This window comes from Triticum aestivum, chromosome 7A (genome assembly GCF_018294505.1).
Source record: "Triticum aestivum cultivar Chinese Spring chromosome 7A, IWGSC CS RefSeq v2.1, whole genome shotgun sequence".
Taxonomy (NCBI): Eukaryota; Viridiplantae; Streptophyta; class Magnoliopsida; order Poales; family Poaceae; genus Triticum; species Triticum aestivum.
In genome coordinates, this window is record NC_057812.1 from 50,548,334 (window position 1) to 50,569,811 (window position 21,478).

General features: G+C 42.3%; 3 protein-coding genes across 4 annotated transcripts; all 3 read right to left on the reverse strand.

Moving 5' to 3' along the window:
* Nucleotides 1-1,733: 1,733 nt before the first annotated feature.
* On the reverse strand, nucleotides 1,734-6,843 carry LOC123150831 (leucine carboxyl methyltransferase 1 homolog). The gene is made up of 13 exons (XM_044570649.1): nucleotides 6,610-6,843; nucleotides 6,012-6,100; nucleotides 5,782-5,918; nucleotides 5,454-5,501; nucleotides 5,198-5,279; nucleotides 4,336-4,438; nucleotides 3,848-3,968; nucleotides 3,716-3,763; nucleotides 2,768-2,851; nucleotides 2,631-2,695; nucleotides 2,428-2,479; nucleotides 2,276-2,314; nucleotides 1,734-2,050 (listed from the first exon to the last, which is right to left on the reverse strand). The coding sequence occupies exons 1-13, from the start codon at nucleotides 6,708-6,710 to the stop codon at nucleotides 2,018-2,020; spliced, it is 1,002 nt and encodes a 333-aa protein (XP_044426584.1). The 5' UTR covers nucleotides 6,711-6,843; the 3' UTR covers nucleotides 1,734-2,017.
* A 2,605-nt stretch (nucleotides 6,844-9,448) lies between these two features.
* LOC123151025 (uncharacterized) lies at nucleotides 9,449-12,181 on the reverse strand. 2 transcript variants are annotated; one of them, XM_044570812.1, is made up of 4 exons: nucleotides 11,954-12,181; nucleotides 11,517-11,800; nucleotides 10,983-11,206; nucleotides 9,449-10,229 (listed from the first exon to the last, which is right to left on the reverse strand). In XM_044570812.1, exons 1-4 carry the CDS (start codon nucleotides 12,046-12,048, stop codon nucleotides 10,218-10,220), a joined length of 615 nt encoding a protein of 204 aa, XP_044426747.1. In that variant the 5' UTR covers nucleotides 12,049-12,181; the 3' UTR covers nucleotides 9,449-10,217. The 2 variants fall into 2 exon arrangements, with proteins under 2 accessions (XP_044426747.1, XP_044426746.1); XM_044570811.1 differs by lacking the exon at nucleotides 9,449-10,229 and having other exon boundaries at nucleotides 10,244-11,206.
* Nucleotides 12,182-15,848: 3,667 nt separating this feature from the next.
* Nucleotides 15,849-19,553, reverse strand: LOC123151024 (uncharacterized). Its single transcript, XM_044570810.1, has 4 exons — nucleotides 19,251-19,553; nucleotides 17,841-18,124; nucleotides 17,412-17,635; nucleotides 15,849-16,790 (listed from the first exon to the last, which is right to left on the reverse strand). Exons 1-4 carry the CDS (start codon nucleotides 19,274-19,276, stop codon nucleotides 16,179-16,181), a joined length of 1,146 nt encoding a protein of 381 aa, XP_044426745.1. The 5' UTR covers nucleotides 19,277-19,553; the 3' UTR covers nucleotides 15,849-16,178.
* Between the last annotated feature and the right edge of the window lie 1,925 nt (nucleotides 19,554-21,478).

Consider the following 21,478-nt stretch of genomic DNA (forward strand, 5'->3'; position numbering starts at 1 on the left):
ATCCTCTAATCTGATCATTTTGCCGCCCTAATGTCTGCTCTTCTGGCCCCCATGCGCCAATAGGCAGTAATAACAATGCTTGTTCTGATTCTTGCATTCATGCATCCATTTCATGGCAATTGCCAACTAGACCAGGAGCTAGCTAACCATGACAATGACAAACCAAGGTGAGATCAACATGTACCCACTCTAGAGTCTTTTTTCTTTCTTTTTTTGCATTTTCACCCACTCTAGAGTCTACGACGCACAATTAGTCGAACAAGCGTAGTTTCATACCAGTTTTGTAATAAGATGCGAATGCCGTCACCTGAATTAATTATGAATGCTCTATTGACTCTGGGATGTAGATGCATTTTGTGGAGCAACTAGATATGTTTGTACTTGCCGACCTTAGGTTGTTTAATAGTTTTAATGAAAAAAAAGAAGCCGTAGGTATGTATGTACTACCTCCGTCTTGATTTATTAGTCTTCATTGTAATCTGTGCAAATTTTTAATCATAAATCTAACTAACAAAATGTTCATGCATGTCACCAAAAAATATATCATTGAAACTATGTTCAAATACAAATCCAACGATATATTTTTTGTTGACATGCGCTAATATTTTGTCAGTTAAATTTTTTATTAAAATTTAGCACAAATTACAAAGGGGACTAATAAACCAGGATGGTGGTAGTACTAGGTAGCAACCCCAGATGGACAGGTGAAGTCGATGCCCCCAAAATCAGGTAGCCATCCAGTCGGGAATTTAAAAGATGCCAGACCGGTAATCCTTCTGAGCCCCAGGCTTAATTGCACCTGCCCTGACAAAAAAAATCAAAATAAGTAGTAGAAAAATTCTAAAAATTCCAAAAAAAATTATGTGGTGGATAATTTGATGCATGAGGTTCACTCCAAATTTCAAATCATTTATACATCTGAGTAGCTCTCGGCAAAAAAGACAAATTCAGGGTCTGAAAATGTTTACTGTTCTGATTTGTCTTTTTTGTTGAGAGTTGCTCAGATGTCTAAATAATCTAAAAATTGAAAGGGACCTCACACATTAAATTATCTACCACAAAAAAATTGATTTTTTTTTGAACTTTTTAGTATTTATTTTGAATTTTTTTCTTACCGGGTGCAGATGAGCCTGGGCATCGAAACGCCACGACAGCTTAGTTTAATGTCTAATCACTGCCGGCAAAGCATCCCATGGAGCAATGCTACAAAAACAGTGAAGAAACCGCTGCCAGTAAAGCATCCCGTGAACTGACACTAGAAAATGCTGGGCTTGTGGATGGATCAGCTACACTGACATGCATATACGCAAACTCAAGTAATAACTCAGCCTGGCAGCTAAGCCAAGAAAAAGAAGTCACATGACCCTGCATCATATGAAAACTAAGCATTAGCTGCATCTGCTAACCGTTGTTGCTTCGAATGCATTCTAACCCGAATCCTACAGCAAGCAGTTAAGGGAACGGGCATTTCAACATTGTGTAGCAGCAGAACAACACTGCAGCACACAGCACCTAGCTTGTCTGGCAACAAATTAGGAGAACACCACACAGCATCATCAACTTATGAAGTTCCATACGCTCGCAGCCTCATGCTCGGCACAAACTTCAGTTTGTCCATCCTAGCAGCGGAGTAAAATTTGCGGTCGCTTTTTTCATGCCAACGAATGGTTTCATAAAATTGTTTCGCAGGACAACTATTTCTGGTTTATTTTTTAGTAACCAACGGCAGGAACTAACAGCAAACAACAATCATGTGTACATTCAACCAGAAAACTTTGCGCCGTTCAGAAACAGCATGCTGCCGTGACTAAGTCAAGGTCTTGCTCCAAACACTTCTGACCACAACACCCCAGAGGCAAAGAGCGATGTGCTACTAGTCTAGTACAACATACATATAGCCACTGTTTTTTGCAAATGTACAACTTGAACCAGGAGACTTGTTTCTGTGGGGTTTCTCTGATTCGAATCGTCTTGGGTACGCGTAATTCTGACGCCTGCCTGCCAAAGCAGACGGATGCTACTCCTTGAACCCGAAATCGTCAAATATCCCCTGAAAGTGGAAGAGAGAACCTGTCAGTCCTTGCGGATTGCACTTTGAGCCTCGCAGGAGCAAGATCGAATAAAACGTATATATCCCAAAATCATCAGATATGCCTGTGCGCATCTTTCCCTTTTAGATAGGACAGTTGGGTGCTGAAAGAATCAAAAGCTATGCCTGTGCACATCTTTCCCTTTTAGATAGAACAGTTGGGTGCTGAAAGAATCAAAAGCTAACCTCGGGGTCGTTTATCCCATATGCAACACAATAGTGTTCCTGAAAACAGAAAATATAATGCACAGAAGATCAGAAGAGCGCATAAATTAGTATGATATTTGTATGGGAAATGCGATCCCTCAACTGATAGGCAGTTGTTTGCACATAATTACCTGCATCATATGCCACTCTTCAAACTCATCAAACAGCTCTAGCAGCTCAATCCTGCAACCATACAGCTCCGTGAGTTATGGCGGCAACAAAACCAGCAAGTGCAAAGTCACATAAACCGGAACTTAACCCCTTTTGTCAGTATCATATTTGAAACACTATGGACAGATAAAATTTATTTTTCACAGGCTATTGGAAACATTACCTACGCCTTTCTCCACCGTCAATGAAATCATTGTATATTTTCAGCATATCCCAGGCAACAGCTCTCTGAAAAAAACAATCGTAAGATCCCAGAAAAGAATTGCTATATTCTAGTTTCAGTGTTAGTCAAATGTATACCTTCCATCCATGATCGAGAAAAAGTTTTTCCTTGTGACTTAAGGTTGGTGTAGCATTTATGCCAAGGAGGGGGCATCCTCTACTCTGCATTAGTAGCACAACAGGAAGTGTTAAGTTATGAATCAGTGCTACAGATGAAGTGGCAGATACCTCAGTGATTAATATATATATATCTGTACAGCAGAGAAAAGAACAGGTGCTACCCAACAGCAAGAGCACCATCTATTTTCATTCATACAAGTAAGATGTACTCGGTCAATTGAGATACTAAAACAAATAGATTCAGATCGCACACTCAACATGGCAATTGACTTTAGACCGAACAGTTTCCATCATGTTGCAATTTTAGTTTGCCTTCTCACTCTTCAGTTATGGATACAATAACACCATATGCTCTCTCCTTTAATTGCCATACAGCTACCGACCAATCTTTCCATAGTTTTAAAACGATTTAATAGCCATTACATAGGTTGTGGTGAATGAATCACAGCAAAGGCCACAACTTACATTTGTTCAAGTGAGATCCCTAAATAATCTACCTGACAACTTCCACACTCAGTTGCAGACCTCATTGAGTGTCAAGATATCAATTAACTGATATGATACTTCCTCCGTCTCAAAATAAGTGCAACAGATTTAGAACAAAGTCAGTACAACCTTGTACTAAATCAGCAACACTTACTTTTGGGACGGAGGGAGTACTTCTTATTATAAGATATATGTTCCTCTTATTAATAAAAAGGAGGTCTCTTGATCTCTGGAAGCACATAACTGAAGTCAAGCAATTTCTTTGGTGTCATCAAATTAGCTGAACTTTATCATAGAAATAGAAATGGTATTCAAGTATATATTTCCTACATAAGACGGTATACCAAAATTTTCAACCATTCCTCAAGACAAATGGTCCATGCACCACAGTGAAAGTGTGTGACACAGGTAAAAAGGTACCTCAAGATTCCTAATCATTTGCTCCCCAAATGCATCATCTGGATGGATCTGCATCCACATAGGAGTCAGCAGTGCCAAAAGCTATCAAATATAATGGTGCAAAAGAGTACATCAACGAGAGAATTGTTCAACCTGCTCATATAAGAAAAAAATTGCACTGGAGAACTTCTCGGATGCCCAACTAACAATAGCATCAGTTGAAGCTGGATCTAAGTAAATTAGAACACACTCTGCAATTATAAAGGTCGGCAAGCTGATGACAACAGAAAGATTTATCAAAAGCTTGAAAAACTGGCTTGTGATTCAAGTCAACAATGGAAATAACTCTGCAGCATAACTTCAAGCCAATCAAATTATCATTAGCAGATAAAATAGATTCTCATCCAAAATAATCCAAAAGTGAACCAAGATATGTTCAATAAACGACAATAGAAACCCCTATTTTCAGTTGATGTGGCATTACGACTGTACGTTAATATAAACATGACATAAAATTTAGTTATAACATGTGAGCATCATGCAGGGTGGAAAATTTGATTAAGGTAGCAGAGAATGTGGCCACTTTGTGCAGCATAAAGAGAATAAAAAATGAAGGAGAACACAGGATGCATATAACATACCTTGGGTCCATTTCAGCCATGTGAATAACTGCATCTAGCTTCGGTATATCACGAATATCAGCAGAAAATAGCTTGTAATTTGTACTCGTCACTTCGCCTTTTTCTGAAATATTTGGCCACTGTCAATTTTTGTGCAGGCACATGGAGAACGGAGAAATAGCAAATTCAGTGACAAGGAATGATCACTTCAACAGTTCAACTTACAATTGTTAGAACTAAGACTGATACATTTTCCGTTTAAGTTCTAACAAAGGGAATTTTTCTTGCAGACAGAATGGAAGATGGAAGTATAGCAGAAACTTTCTACTGCAATAACCAACAGGCTATGCTTCCTACCATAAATCTAACCCGCTATAAGCCAACACACATCATGTTATAACCAACGGGACTGGCTAATTTGAAAGAAACCTGGGTAAATAAGCTCTGTATAAATAAACCAAAAAAATCAAAGCTGTCAAATTTGGTATTGACTACAAAACAAAACAAAAATCAGTCTTGCTTGTTGTTAACAACATTATGTTTCTGCAAAATATACATCAACCAAGATAACATGCGCACAAGATATGCATAAAAAGGAATTGTAGTGGCATTAGTGGACAAGTCTAGAACACGTTTGGTTCAAGATTAATGCGCCACAGCTAAGACCAAGCAGTGTGTAGAACGTGACAAACAAAATTGAAGCCACACGTATGGAAAAGGTTGGTAATGATTGTGTCGGTGACATATGAACCATATGAGTAGCCAGCCACAACCATGACAGGAACCAAACACATGACGCAGAAATTGTGGCAAATTGAATGCTCTTAGATGCACATAGGGCTAGGCAGGCGGTAGAAAAAAATTAGAGTAATGAGAGAACTACCTATTGAAATAGAAGCATCAGGTCCTAATTTTTCCTTCATGTCATTATAGTGGTTGATGATGGCAGCCTTTTTGCTGGTTACCTGCAAAACATCAGAAGTTGTCAGAAATTACTTGCTTGTACAAAGATAAGAAGCTGGTGTTCAGAAGGAAGATACAATACATTAACGAGCATAGTAAAAAAATTACACAGAAATGATACTGTGTGGAGTAGTAAGATACACTTGAATACATAAAGCAAAAAAAAAAATCCATACCTCCTGAAAATCCAGCTCTACATAAAGGTATGGAGCAAGCCCTTCATCCTACAATAAAAATACAAGGCAGAAATAGAAATGGGTAAATCAATACTATAAAAGCACCATCTCAATTTATGTATTTTGACCTTCATCGCTTCCTCCAACCAAAACAGAAAATAGTTCATCCACATGAATACTGGAACGCAGTCAGCTAGTTAATGACAATGAAGGGCACAGCGGATTTAGGTTTAGCTTAAATGTTTTGTGATGCATATTAAATGGGCCAGTAAATGGGTAGTAAGCAGCAACTCGTGAAGTACATGAAACATGGAGTTAGGAGACTAACCTGCAACTGGAAAAATGTCGTGTCAAAGCCAGCGCCAAGAGATAATATCTGTTTCCTCTTGTGATCATCACTACCACTCCCAGCATTGAGGAACTGGAGCATAAGTTTCCTAAGAACAGACCAGCGGGCATAGTAGCCTTTGCAAAGTCATTTGAAGATAAGAAATTAGAACCTTAACATGATTTAAATTCAGAGAACCGTATTAGAAATATATGGAGGCACTACGATACCACGATTGATTATTGGAGCCCTTTTTGTTGTCCGCCTAACAAAATGGTGCACGTAATCATCCTTCATGTACCCTTTGGTAACACAGGACCTGCAAACGAAGATGATCATGTCACATGGGTAACATATAAGTCAGCCCCAAGTCTGCTCTGCACCTCAAGCACTTAACTACGAGGTGTCTACTATCTGCTATCCGCAATTCAGGCCATCAATTGACTCGATCAATAACGATCCATAGCACAAACAGAGTTTTACTTATATATAATGACATTTCTGTCTCACTGTATAATCCCTTGCAGAAAGGGGAGTGTGAGAACAGATAAGCTAAGAGCAGATTTCGTATGGAACTAGGAAACAGCATGGCGCACGAAGCAAACCCTGGCTGAAACGTTCCCGTGGCCTCGATCTGCTGCGACGGAAAGCGCGCAAGCACAGGAGCTGAGCATCCGACGAGGTAGCCGAGCTCGTTCCCGCAAATCACAGCCGCTACTACAGTAACGGAGAACGCACACGCGTGCTGGAAAGCAGTGGAAAATGAGGCGGAGCGACGCGGCGGGGTGGGGAAGGAAGGAAGGGGAGGGGACGAGGCGGGGGCGTTACAGCTTGCTCGCCGCGGCGTCGTCGTTGGTGGCCTGCACGGCGGCCGGGCTGCTCCTCGCGGCGGCGATGCCGCCTCCCGCCTCCACCTCCGCCGGCTCCATTCGGGCGGTGCGCGGATCGTCGGATCGGTCGGGCGCCGGCGGCAGGACGCGTCGGCGACGGGATGGGAGGGAGGGAGGGGAGAGCCGGTGCGGTGCGGTGCTTGCACGAGAGGCGACAGGGGCCGGAGGAAGAGGAACACGGCGACTGGTGGAGATGGGCCCCCGACCTAGCCTCCTGACGGATGTGGAGTTGGGCCGAAGGTTTTGCCCGTGTGCGGCCCAAATAACAGCACAGGCCTCTGGACCAGACAACCACAGTAGTCTTTGGACCAGAAATCTTCTTCTCCCTTCAGCGCCTATTAAGGTGAAAAGACCCCTCAAAAAAGGTGAAAAAAAAAGGTCAAATCACTAGTTTTTTTTTAGGGGAGGATCAAATAACTAGTTAAGAGTTATCCCTTGCAACAATCACTCTCCACCTTCAGAAGCTGACAAAATGAGCATACATATGTGCCACTCGTCGTAACCTAGGAGTTCTTTTTCCTTGTAGATTCCTCTATTTAAAATGTTTTTATCTCTGAAACTGTGAGTCCAAATAGTGAACCATTTCCACTGTTGAATCGCGTCTAGATCTTCAAAACTTTTTTTCCATGGAAAATCAGAAAAAGAAAAATCGGTAACCAAATGAATATATGAAAGAACAAAAGGAAGCCCGGAAGCACGGTTGCGGTTTTCGCTTTTTTTAAGCACAAGTTGTGCTCACGAATCAAAATATGTGTTCTTTTTGCGGAAGTAGATGTTGTGTTTTTCCCCTTTTCACGAAAGCACAATTGTGCTTTTTCCTTTTTAAGAAGCACGGATGTACTTCTCATTGAGGCACATGCTATTCTTATTATGGAAGCTCAGTATGTGATTCTGGCAAAAACAAATATGTGCTTCTAATGTAAGTGTGGCATGTGCTTCTCGTGAAAGCAAATATGTGCTTTCACGAGAAGCAAAGCTAGGTCGTGCTTCTCACGGAAGGAAATCAATGCCTCCACGAAAAGCAAATCACAGTTAAGTTTGCTTCGTACGAAAGCAAATATGATCGAGTGAGGCGTTTAGGAGGCCAAGCTCCATGGAGCCCTTTATTTTGGAAAAAAGAATTCAAAATTCAAACTTTTCGGTTTAAAAAAAAATAAAAAATATATGCAAGTATACACGGATGAAATGTATATGTGTGTAAAAATTTAGGATGAGATACCTTGACATACGATTTGTGCAAAAAAGATAAATTCATTGACTTTGAGGATTCATGTGTTTAAAAGCCTCGGTTTTTTCTTTTTTGCACAACCCTCATTTCAACGTCTTTTGTCTTGAAAATTTACACCTATGTACATTATGCCTTAATGTATATGTATATTTTTTCACAAATTTTTGAAATCTAGAAATATGAATTTTGATGAAATTTGAAAAATGCTTTTGGAGGCCTCTATGGAGCTGGGCCTCCAAATGGCATTTTTAATATGATCGAACTATATAGAAATAAGACTTTGGGACCGTGTATGTTGAACGGTTGCCACGTGATCGACTCGCAACACATACCCGTCCAACTATCCAATCCCCGAAGCTCTTCCATCGCCATGTGAACATCACCTCTGTGGTTAAGTATTTAGTCTTCCATGATAATACAACAACAATAATCGAATTCCTTATTTGACGCATTAAAAGCTCAAACTACCGATTTTTTAGTCTTCCATGATAATACAGCAGCAATAATCAGAATTCCTTATTCGACGCATTAAAGGTCAAACTACCGATTTTTTGCACATGAGAGGGGAAACAAACAATCGGTTGGGCCGGTCCATTTAACGTGTAGTCTGGTTATGAATTGAAGGTTCCAACCCTAGTTTTTATCGGTTCTAGAAACTTTCTAGAAGGTTCCTGAAGCCTTTTTTTGTCTGTTTATTTACTGGTTATTCATTTTCTTCTACTTTTCTATTTTTATTTTTCGTTTTATGTTTATTTTCTTTTCTATTCTTGCTTTTATTGTTCAAGTCTATATTCATTTTTTTGTTCAGAAATTTCAAGAAATCCATTTTTCGAAAGTTAAATAATGTCGTTTTGCAAACATTTGGAAAATTTAAATAGTTTTTTTTATCAAAATTGCATTCTGGAAAAAATATTTAGGATTCAAAAAAATGTTCCCAATTTTAAAATGATTTGTTCTTACATTGAAAAAAAAATGGGAACTAAAAAAATGGGAGCACACGTTTGCGGCCTGTGGCATGCCTGGCACACACCTAAACGGATCATGCCTGGGCCGTGGCATGCTTGGGACCATTTATTAGGGGGTCGCCCAGTCACGACAGGGGAACGACCCGTTAGACACGCGTGGGGGAGTGACCCATTTTAGCCTCTCTTTTCTTTTGCAAAATTTCAGCCGTTGGAGAGGTAAATTGGTTGGAAATTTGTCAAAATTTTGCTATAAATAGGGCTGCCCACCTCCCTCATTTCCCACTGTCAAACATGGCTGATCACAACCAGTTTTCCCCTTCCACGCATGTGATTTCGATCTTGGCATACCCGACTATGTCCCGAGACTCGGCTGTGTCCTGTCAAATATAAGCGCCATCCGATGCGGCGCTTATAACATTTGTGGAGTTAAACTGGATAAGGGTTCGGCTAGGTCTGGTTTAACTCCTCAAAACAAAAAAATTGAGGAGTTATGTGGTTTTGAGGATCAGCTAGAGATGCTCTTACGCATATAAATCGCTGTGAAACGACCAATAAACCTGCAAGGAGTTCGTGCATATAAGCAAGTACCCAAGCTCAGGCACAGTTTGCCAAACATGATTCATAAATAGTCTGGACACTTACATAGCAACAGTTTGGACACTTGACCAAGCATGTCTTGTTAATGGACATAATTAGCTCTACATCTTAAACACACTACTGGGATGGGGACACTACATAGTAGATGCACTTCAACTCAGTTGCCAAAGTACATCAGATCAGACTTCGTTGCCATTGGGGACCAACCAACAATGAACTGCACCGTACAGAATCCAAGGTTGCAAATACCGATACTTGTGAGAGACTTTTTGGGCCTGAATTCAACAGAATCTGCATAACAAATACCTGCCTTTGAGTAGGCTTCCATAGAAACCGTGAGCATCCCCTGACGTTCCACGCAAACAACGCCTCTTTGAAGGGTAACACGACCGTCTGGATCCACTTTCAATGGTTCTTCTCCAGAGTCAAGCAGCAGAATGTCCTTATCTATGGCAGCAGTACGGGCAACCACACGACCTCTAGAATCATCATGCCATGACCCTTCAATAATATCAGCAGAGATAATAGTTGCTACAACCGTTCTGGCAAGTAGCGCAGAGGTGACCTCTATAGTGGAAAAATTGCCGTCCCAACGACGACAGGCAAGCTCACCATAACATCCAAAACCATGTGAATATTCAAACCATCGCGCCATCAGTGTTTCATCTTCACACTCTGTTGTGCCCTTCACTTGTAGTTGAATCTCAAAGTCAACAGGGTCGATCAGCACAATCGGGCGACACGGGCCAGTCAACTTCAAAATGAATCCTGCAAGCCCCATTTGTTACAAGTCAGTGGAACATATCCAAATAGTAATCGACCATCCTAGAGTCAGTATCTTTTCATATTTGGACAATGTAACCACCACCTGGAAGCACTCATCCTAGTCAGATGCATGTGTCCATGTCTGAGCAACACAGGCACCACCACCTTGGATAAAACTGGGGTGGATTCAGCATTACTGTTTTGTGTACACGCTTTAATAGGTAGAGGATGCACAGTAGGTACTTTGGTAGTTCATGGTTGAAATTATACACTATTCCATAAAGCATTGCAAGAGAGACTGTCATAAAAGGTACCACGTCACTCTGTAGAGGAAAGCGAGGTAGACTAGACTAACGTTAGCACATAAGCATAGTGGAAAAGCTAACCTAGAAAAAGCTACCATAAGCATTTCCTAGATCTTGAGGTAGGCGTAGGAATGAATCCTGGAAGCAAACAGGAAGAATGCAGGAAGCAACTCACACCATTTTAGCCATATATGGAAACCATTTCGCACATTAACCATGCGGCCTGTATTTTAAATTTGAAAATGAAACAGAGTAACCGAATTAACAAGCGACCACCCATCCCTTCTCCACCCATATGCAGGCAGCCAAAAAGGTTCTCAGCTTGGCCTGAGTCTACACATGCAGGTCAAGTCTTGATGAGGGAGATGCCCTTAGTATGGAAAAGATATGGAAGTGCAGACGGCAATTTTTATTTTAGTAACAGTAGCAAGAGAACCAAGAAAAAAAAAACCTGTTGAGTGAGAATTTGGGGGTCATCCCTTGTACGGCTGAACAGAAGGTTGCGATTGTGATCCACGGTGTCTCGAGCGGCAATGAAGCCATATACCTCCACTGGCCACCTGATTTTCCACTCTTCATTCTCCATGACTTGGATGGAGAAGATCTGCAAGAAAGCGCAGGGACCAACATGTGCTGGGATGGTTCCGTATGTATAAAGTATGGGAGTCATAAACGCTGCAGACAAGCAAAGGGAAAGATACAACTAATTAGCTCTTGTCACGTTAAGGCCAGAGATCTAAAACTGAGCAAAAAAAAGATCTCCTTTCTAGTTTATGACTAAGTACTTCCTCCGTCCAGAATTAGTTGACGCTCAAACGGATGTATCTAGCACTGAAATACGTCTAGATACATCCGTTTGAGCATCAACTAATTCCGAACGGAGGGAGTAGAAGACAAAAAATCCAAGGTACGCACAAGCAAGCTACAGGTAAGGAACAATGTTATTTGCTTGAGACATAATAGAGTAAGATGAAAAGTAGATTACTGTAGTTTTCCAAAGAACCACATGTGCGGCTCCAAAGATGTTCCCAGGAAGAACGGCATGTAGCCATGAACCTTTCCTCGTTCGCCAACATCTCCCTGTACGATCCGCCTCCAACTCGCTTGGGACTAAAGATTGTGTTGTTCTTTGCTTGTTTCCCGATCCCACCATGCATTGATTCTTGTATTTCTGTAGCATCAAGCTGTTGCTCTGAGAATGAATCAACAAGTTCTTGTACTGCTTGTGCTGATGGTGGCTGAGCAGTATCTCCGACATGTTCATCACACCTGAAAGGGGACAAGCTCGATGAGTAAGATATTGTATATTTAGCACTAAATATAGACTGTATTATTCTCGACGGTGATTCTGGTATGACAAGTTCAGTGCTCTCAGGAACGAAGGAAAAGGTAAGCGGGAGAGGAAGGAGGCGGGGGCGTTACAGCATGCTCGCTGCGGCGGCGTCCTTGGCGGCCTGCACGGCAGCCAGGCCGCTCCTCGTGGCGGCGATGCCGCCTCCCGCCTCCGCCGACTCCATTCGGGCGGGGCGCGGCTCGGAGAATCGGTCGGGCGCCGACGGCAGGGCGCGTCCGGGACGGGGCGGCGGGATGGGAGGGAGGGGAGCGCCGACGCGGTGCTTGCAGGAGAGGGGACGGGGGGCCGGAGGAAGAGGAAACACGGCGGAGTGGTGGAGATGGGCCCCCGACCTAGCCTCCTGACGGATGTGTAAAACTGGGCCGAGCGTTTTGCCCGCCTGAGGCCCAAACAACAACACAGGCCTCCGGACCAGAACTCTTCTCCCCCTCAAAAAAAGAAAAGAAAAAAGGACCAGAACTCTTCTCCCTTCCGTCTATGAAGTATGGACATATATTAACCTAAAAAAAAGTACCCATAAAAAAAGTCTATGAAGTATGGACATATGGCATGCTGTATGTGCGGAACCGCGGGTGAGATGAAAGTTTAGTGTTTGAGGAACAACCGCCGTCACCGAGATACCTTCAGTCCCTTCGCCTTTCCCTTCAACTATCATCTTAGCGCTGAGAGGTGAGGGACCTCATATAGTCTAGAATTTTATGGTCTTAGTTGGCATCTACCGGTGGTTGTGGGTTGTGGTCTTCGTCAGCATCTAAAGCATGGAGGCGATGTTGGAGAAGGTCATCATGGTGTACCCGGTGCCATGAAGATCTCATGTTGTCTCAGCGTTGCCCCGAGGATGTCGGCGAACGGGTAGGTGAAATCTCTAGCATTATCTTTGGGCTCGCCTTGCCGATGATGAAGCTATTCTAAGATGAGAAAAATAAAAATAAGATAATGTACGGTCTGTGCATGTCGATAATGTCACTCACCCTTCTTTGAACAATCGGATGGGGACGAAGTGGAGGACGGTGGTGAGCTGATGGAGGGTGAAAAGCATGAGCTAGTCAAGACCGTCGTCAATGGCCACCTTAACCAGCGACATCATCATCATCATCATCGTCGCACCACGCCGAGCCCTATCATTACCACCACCGGTAGAAACATATCGCTCCTCTTTGTTCACTCATGTGTCGCTCGATCTACGTGAATAAGGGTGACAACATGGGCGGGGGAGATCCACGCCAGCCTATCCACTTTGTCGACCACCGCCGTTGCATGAGCTTGACGGTGCATGCTCGGCACCTCTCCGCTTGTTTGCTATCGCCACCTCTCTCTCCTCTCATGTATTGCCGTCGCCTGCCAGTCTCCGTGATGTCCTAATGCTGTCTCTGTGTGATGTGTCATACTTATGTTTCGGTTAATGTTTTAATGGAGCTTACATTCTTAGTTTTCTCTTGCTAATGCTCCAAAATATATTTCGTGTTTTGCCTCCTGCCATGTGCGAACAAGTATCTTGGTGCCAGCTTGAACATAAGATGACACACAATGATAAGCTTGCCTTTGTTTATGTCTGAGTGTATGTTCTCTGTAGTGTTAATGCCTAAAAGCCAGGAAGCCATGAACCCTTTATTAGCATCCACACTTAGTCATGTTGAAGTATCTACCTGCTAAAACTTATTATCAATTTGTGATGTTGAGGCATCATTCTTTTTGTTGTTGTTGTATATTGTTCAAATGTTTTTTGTCCGCTTCCGATCCGCCGCCCCTCCATTACTGTATCATGTCTGTTTTCATTGTATTCCGGTATATTTGTATTTGTTTCCACAAATGTACCGCTTCTGATTCTGAAAAAATAAATATGGAATAGGATATGGTATGATCATTATTCATCCGAATCTGATCCGGTTTCGCCCCTACAAAACCCTAGAGCGAAGCACTTGAGTGGGGTGGTTCTTTTCAGAGAACGAAGGCTTTATTGACCAAACAATAATACTAGCTAATTGTATGTGCATTGCAACGTACGGGCCATACATATTCTCTAGTGGTTCAACACCAATCATGTCTAATAATTTTTTTGATCGAGCGAACACTTTTCTACGAGAGAGGAAACCTTATTCTTTTCTTACAGGTAGTATGCAATGGAGATAGAGATAGATATGGGACATTTAATCTCTTAGTGTCGAATAGAGTATCTGTCTAGTAGGATTAAATTATTTGAATGAATGGATGTAATGCATTCATACACTCACAGTGGAATGGATGAAGATGAATGGAGTATCTACCTGGTACGATTAAACAACTGATCCTTTATTGATTGATTAATTAGTGAATAAAACAAAGAAAGGTCCTTGTGGATAAAAACATTTCACGTATGAGCCTGAAATTACTGGAAAGTCTGTCAGTAAATATGGAAGTTCGCTAACGTTAGGCCTCCTTTGGTTCATAGGATAGGAATATTACAGGAATAGGAAAATCATAGGAAGTGAGATGACATGCATCTCAATTCCTATAGAGAAGGAGATGTCATTTGATGCATAGGATAGGAATTTTTTCATTGAAGTCTTATAGAGCTAATGTTTTTTTTCCTTCAAAATGTGAAGGATTGATTCCTATCCTACATAGGAATAGGAACCCGTTCCTACAAACCAAAGGGCTTCAAAGGAAATTTTCCTTTGCAAATCCTATTCTATAGAAATCCTATGAAATTCCTACAAACCAAAGGAGGCCAAGTGAGATCTAATGTTGGTTGTCAAGTGTATCACAGCACATTGGAATCTCGTGCGTCTCTGCGAACATTGGTGACCCATTTAAGGCCTCCTTTGGTTCATAGAGTAGGAAAATTATAGGAATAGAAAAGTCATAGGAAATGAGATGACATGCATCTCAAATCCTATGAGTAGGAATAGGAAAGGAGATGTCCTTTGTTTCAACTTATAGGATTTTTTCCATTGAGTCTAGGCTAATGTTTATTTTCCTATGAAATGTGAAGGATAGGAAGAGTTCCTCCATAGGAATAGGATTCTATTCCTACAAACCAAAGAGCTCTATAGGAATTTTTCCTATAAAAATCCTACCCTATGAAATTCCTACAAAATTCCTCCAAACCAAAGGAGGCCTAAAAAGGAGAAAAGACCGCATTCTTCCGTTGGCTCAAAAGGTTTTTCAGTTTCACAGAAAAAGGCGTGCTATAAAGAGGGGTTGCTATGATGAGGGAGTTGGGAAACACATTTCAATCATATACATTTTATTTCCCAAATATGCCACCAAATAGGAAGAGTTTTTCCAAGTTGAGAATGGAGAGGAACCCCACCACCTCTATGTGATCCCGATGCCTTGGGCCCCCGGGTGCCCGAAGTAGGGGCTCCTCCCTGTGGACGGTCTGGGTGGCCGGGTCCTTGCCCTCTATGCGGGAAATGGTCATTTTTCACTAGGTGGGGGGGGGGGGGGGGGGGGGGGGTATAAACCCGCCCCTCCCCCCTTCTTCCACCTTGCTCCTGAATCTTTCCCAAGCTTTGCTCCACCATTCTCAAACCCTAAAAGTTTGAGATCTCCTCCCCCATCCACCCAAACACACCGTTTCTTTGGGTATTACTACATAGAGGAGGTGGCCAATTCGAAGTACTTTTTGTTCGCAATTTTGGAAGGGCCGAAGGGGGGCCATGACCCCGTTCATGCTCGAGTAGAGTAGTAATTTTGGAAGGGGAATACTCGTGTGAGATCTCACACTAGGTGAGATCTATAAGATCGATTCTTTTAAAAAAAATACATGTCCAAACATTCTCAAATTTTTTGTAGACACGTATCAAAAAGTTTCAGCTCCTAATTCAACTTACATTAATAGAAACAAAAAAGACAAAATTGGAAGTGTCAAAGTACCATTCACCCAAAACTGCTACTATTCACATTTGAATCTGTCTTTTTGAATCTCTAAATGTAAGTTGTGTTTTGAGCTGATTTTGTTCGGCATAGCCCACATGAATGTTGTTAAATAATTTCAGATTATTTTGAAACGTCTAAATATGACATTTTGGAGTTGATCTCACGATCTCACCTAAAAGTGAGATCTCATACAAGTCTCCCCCGATCAGAGACTGGCCGCCACCTGCTAATATATGAGCAGTTTGCCAAAAGCTGAACCATAGTGTGTCACTTGGCACTTCACCAAACATGACATGACTTTTAAATAGTCTGGACACTAGACATAACATGATTTCTAAACAGTTTGGACACTTGATCAATCATAACTTGTTAATTAGCTGGACATCTACAGCATACTACTGGGATGGGAACACCAAACTGATGCAGTTGAACTCAGTTGCCATCGTACATCAGATCATACTTTCTTGCCATGGGGGACCAACCAACAATAAACTGCACCGTGCAGAAACCAAGGTTGCAAGTACCATTACTTGTGAGGGATTTTTGGGGCTTGAATTCAACGCAATCTGCACGACAAGTACCTGCCTCTGAGTAGGCTTCCACGGAAACCGTGAGCATTCCCTCATGTTCCACACAAACAACACCCCTTTGAAGGACAATACGACCATCTGGATTCACTTGCAGACGTCCTTCTCCAGAATCAAGCAGCACAAAATCCTCATCTATGTCAGCAGTACGGGCAACCACACGACCTCTATAATCAACAGGCCATGACCCTTTAATAACATCAGCAGAGATGATAGTGGCTGCAACCGTTCTGGAAAGTAGCGCAGAGGTGATCTCTAGTGTGCAAAAATTGCCGGCCCAACGACGACAGGCAAGCTCACCATATTCTCCAAAACCATATCCATATTCAAACGATCGAGCAATCAATGTTTCATCTTCACACTCTGTTCTGCCCTTCACTTTTAGTTGAATCTCAAAGACAACAGGGTCAATCAACGCAATTGGGCGACACGGGCCAGTCAATTGCAAAAATGAATCCTGCAAGCATCATTTGTTACATGTCCAAATTAGTAATTGACCACCCTAAAAAGTCAGTTTGTTTTCACAGTTACACAATGTTGTGACAACCACACCTGCCAGCACTCAGACACCCGCGTCTTTTTCCCTTTTTTGGATTTGAGATTGCTGTTCATGCCTGACTGACACTTGGGACACCTAAACGGCTTAATCCTAAATCAGATCCATGTGTCCATGCCTGAGCACCACCACCTTGGATAAAACTGGGGTGGATTCAGCCTATGGTTGTGCGCTCACACTTTAATAGGCAGAGGACGCACAATAGGCTCTTTGGTAGTTCATGGTTGAAATTATATACAGTTAAACAGTTGACAGAGTAGGATGTATTTATTCCAAAACATTATTTGTATTTTAAATCTGAAAATGAAACCCGACTTAACAAGCGGCCGACCATCTCCTCTGCACCCATATGCAGGCAGCCAAAAAAAGGCTTCTTAGCTTGGCCCTGTGTCTACAGATACAGGTCAAGTCTGGATGAGGAAAATAACCTTAGTACGGAAAAGACACACAGGTGCAGAGGACAATACTAGATTATGTTAAGTTAGTAACGGCAGCATGAGAATTAAGAAGAAGAAAAATTACCTGTTGAGTGAGAATTTGGGGGTCATCCCTTGTCTGGCTGAACAGAAGGTTGCGATTACGATCCAAATTGTCTCGAGCGGCAATGAAGCCATATACCCCCACTGGCCACCTGATTCTCCACATTTCATTCTCCATGACCTTGATGGAGAAGATCTGCAAGAAGCTGAAGGGGCCAGCATGTGCTGGGATGGTTCCATATGTATAAAGTATGGGAGTCACAAAGGCTGCAGCCAAACAAAGGGAAAGATACAAGTAATTAGCTCTTGTCACGTCTCTTAATTCAGGCCAAAAATATATAACTAACCAAAAAAGATCCCCTTTCTAGTTAATTACTCTACTAAGCAAGCTTTAGGTAAGGAACAATGTAATCTACTCAAGACATAATAGAGTAAGAAGAAAAGAAGAGCATGAGTCATATAAGTAGATTACTGTAGTCTTCGAAGAAACCACACTTGCCACCCCAAGTGTATTCCCAGAAACGACGGTATGAAACCACATCTTCTTCCTCGTCCGTCAACATCTCCCTGTATGATCTGCATAACCCAACTTGCTTGGGGCTAAAGATTGTGTCGTTCTTTGCTTGTTCCTCGATCCCACCATGCATCGATTTTGTTTTTGTGGCATCAAGCTTTTGATCTGAGAATGAATCAACTAGTTCTTGTACTGCTTGTGCTGATGGTGGCTGAACAGTATGTCCGACATGTTCATCACACCTGAAAGGGAACAAGCTCCAAGAGTAAGATGGTATTTTAGCCACTGAAAAAAATATAGCGAGGCCCTTCTCCAAATGCCACACAAGTTATAGCGCGCTAATTGCGTGCTATATTTCAAAATAGCGTTTGCAAAAAAAATGCTGAATATATCAAATATAAAGTATTTCAGCAACTAATTTTTCCTAGGAGCAATACATGCACAAGGGCCAAATCCAAGGCATGAACAGAACAAGTCAAATAGTTTGAATATACTCCCTCCGTTCTAAATTACTCGGCGTGGTTTTAGTTCAAATTTGAACTAAAACCACGACGAGTAATTTGGAACGGAGGGAGTAGTTTCTAACATCAACAACCACAATTTCAAGAGTCTCTAACATCAATAGCTCAGTACACTATCAATGCCTACTGAGAACTGAATGCCTACTAAGCAGAACTGAATGCCCACTCAGGCAACTTTGTTTCTTTTTTGCTTTCCGGTCAGATGATACAGGCTCACGTACATATGCTCATTTTACTTTTTTCTACTACAGTTTCAGGAAGCTGTGTTTTTTGTAGAGCAAGAACATCTGAGCTCCTTCCTTTGCATGATGTTGCTTAGTTAATAGGAGAGATCACACCTGCGCTAACAACAAATAGTAATACTGCCATTTAACCATGCTCAAGAGCTATTTACCAGTTCAACAGTTATGCTATCCTACTAATTTCACAGCTTGAGTTCAGTACAGAGTAGAGAGTATAAGTATAACACAAGCTACACTTTATAGAGAAGAAAATAATTAACTATACTGTACTTTTTTGCATGTTTTCCATTAGTGTATGATTACAAAGTCAGAACAAACTTGTGGCCTGACAGGTGACAACTCAGCTAGAGCAAATAGTGTATATACAGTTAATTGGTCAAAACCACAAACCATATTCAGGCTATCAGCATCTTTCTATGGATATGCAGGGGATCTCCTTCTGAAGCCCAGTTTCCTTTGGTGGTGCTCTTGCCGGCAGCCCAACGGGGGACGGAGATACCCTGCTTCTGAATCCCGTTATCCTTTGGTCTGGTGGTTCTCTTGCCGGCGGCACAGCATGACACGGGGAGGGCAGGGAGATGGCGCGGAGGAGAAGCGGGCACTACCTGGTGGCTGAATGCGTGGCTGACATCACCCACGCCCTGCTACTGCTAGGCTGGAGTCCAACTGCAGGAAGACGTCGCCGCGAGAGGGTGCTGCTGCTACCGTGAGAAGAACTTGCCGCCGCAGCTCCCGACCAGATTGTTGCCGCCGCCTCCGCTCCCGACCAGATTGTTGCCGCCGCCTCCGCTCCCGACCAGATTGTTGCCGCCGCCGCTCAGCTCGGGTGGGAAGGGGAGAAGTTGAGAGCGAGGGTTGCGTTGGGTCCGTTCGTGTGAGAAAAGGTTGCGGCCGAGTGGCGGCCTCGGCTTTTTGGGCCCGCTGGGCTGTGTTGCCGTGGTTTTCTTAGTTTTGAGCCGAGTGTACGCTAAAACGTTACACGCTACAACGTTATAGCGCCCCCTCATCAAAAAGAAAAGAAAAGAAACTACAACGTTATAGCAAGGTATAGCGTGCTAATCACACAAATAATGTCGTAGCGGCTAAATTTGCCAAACGTAGGGTTTTCTTTCCTAATACGCTATAACGACGCTATAACACTGAAATAGCACACTTTTTTTTGTTGATATTTTCCTTGATTTTAGCTTTATAGAACTAGATATACTTACTCCGTCCGAAAATACTTGTCATCAAAATGAATAAAATGGGATGTATCTAGACATATATTAGTTCTAGATACATCCCTTTTATCCATTTTAATGACAAATATTTCCGGACGGAGGAAGTATGTTGTTCTCGACGGTGATTCAGGTATGACAACTAGTACATCAATCAGTGGCGGAGATAGAGGGTGGACAACCTGAAATTGAAAAATAGCCTTTATAGTACTGTAGCAGAAAGGTTAAAAATATAAGAAAATAAATAAATTTATATGTTTTTTTGAGCGGTAAATAAATTTATATGTATAGTTGTACTTTTGGCCCATCCTGTTCCAGTGGGCTAGATCCGCCACTGACATCTATGAATAAAATCCAGTGCTCTCCAACACATCATTCCACACGTCCCATCAGTCTGCGCAATGTGCTTTATAAGATAGCTTCCAAAGTCATTTTTAACCGCTTGAAGGTAGTTTTACCTGATATAATTTCTGAGGAGCAGTCAGTGTTTTACCTGGCAGATTGATTACTGACATCATTATAGCCTATGAATGCCTGCTTCATGGAGAGGAATAAAGCAAAGAAACACCAGTCGTGTGCTCTGAAATTGGACATGATGAAGGCATTATAACCGAGCGGAATGGCCATACCTGAAAGCTATTATGCTCAGACTCGGTTTCACAGAAAGGTGGGTGAGTATCATTTGAGTCTTGTGACTACAGTCAAATTCTCAATTATGTTTAATGGCAAAAAGTTGGAGGAGTTCAAACATTCACGAGGAACCCGACAGGGGGATCCAATATCTCCATACTTCTTCTTGTTAGCAGCGAAGGGCCTGTCGTGCCTACAAGAGAGTCATCCAATCTGAATGGTCTACAAGTGGCGCCTTCGGCACCCTCGACCAACCATCTTTTATTCATTGATGACAACCTGCTGTTTTTCAAGGCAAATAGTGTGGAAGCCATGGAGGTGAACCATGTTCTGGACATATACTGTCAAGCGACAGGACAAAGGGTAAATCTTCCCAAATCCTCTATATATTCAACAAGGGTGTTCCGGACAACGTAAGGAATGATATTAAGGTTCTGCTAAACGTTCCAAATGAAACCCTGAACGAGAAATATTTGGGCATGCCCTCTGATATTGGGAACTCAAAAAAAGGTGCTTGCAAATACTTCAAGGACCATTGAAGGATCGTTTATGGAGCAAAAGTTCAAGGTTGGATCGAGAGGACCATGTCATCTGCAGGCAAGGAAGTTTTAGTAAAGTCGGTTGCGTACGCAGTGCCCATTTTTTCTATGTCTTGCTTCAAGCTTCCAAGAGGTTTGTGTGAACATCTCAATATGCTGATCCGAAAGTTTTGGTGGGGGAGCAAGGAAGGTAAAGGTAAGCCACATTGGGTATCGTGGAAAACAATGACGCAACCAAAGAGCATGGGCGGTCTTGGCTTCAAGGACTTCGAACTTTTCAACCTGGATATGTTAGCTAAACAGGCATGGAGATTGTTGCAACAACCTAACACACTCGGTGCTCGCCTGCTCAAAAGTGTTTATTTCCCATCTTCTTCAATATTGCATGCATAACTGGGAAATCATCCTAGTCAGGTATGGAGGGCAATCATAGAAGGAAGAGATACA

Excerpts from the sequence above, each read along its gene's own strand:
- LOC123150831 (XM_044570649.1), bottom strand. The coding sequence starts at position 6,710 with ATGGAGCCGGCGGAGGTGGAGGCGGGAGGCGGCATCGCCGCCGCGAGG. Across the intron at positions 5,502-5,781 it reads CGACATTTTTCCAGTTGCAG|GATGAAGGGCTTGCTCCATA; the intron begins GTTAGTCTCCTA and ends TTTTTATTGTAG. Across the intron at positions 4,439-5,197 it reads TGATGCTTCTATTTCAATAG|AAAAAGGCGAAGTGACGAGT; the intron begins GTAGTTCTCTCA and ends CAAATATTTCAG.
- LOC123151025 (XM_044570811.1), bottom strand. The coding sequence starts at position 12,048 with ATGGAGTCGGCGGAGGCGGGAGGCGGCATCGCCGCCACGAGGAGCGGC. Across the intron at positions 11,801-11,953 it reads GCCGCCGCAGCGAGCATGCT|GTGTGATGAACATGTCGGAG; the intron begins GTAACGCCCCCG and ends GTCCCCTTTCAG. Across the intron at positions 11,207-11,516 it reads TGGTTCTTTGGAAAACTACA|CGTTTATGACTCCCATACTT; the intron begins GTAATCTACTTT and ends GCTTGTCTGCAG.
- LOC123151024 (XM_044570810.1), bottom strand. The coding sequence starts at position 19,276 with ATGTCAGCCACGCATTCAGCCACCAG. Across the intron at positions 18,125-19,250 it reads GCCACGCATTCAGCCACCAG|GTGTGATGAACATGTCGGAC; the intron begins GTAGTGCCCGCT and ends GTTCCCTTTCAG. Across the intron at positions 17,636-17,840 it reads TGGTTTCTTCGAAGACTACA|CCTTTGTGACTCCCATACTT; the intron begins GTAATCTACTTA and ends GTTTGGCTGCAG.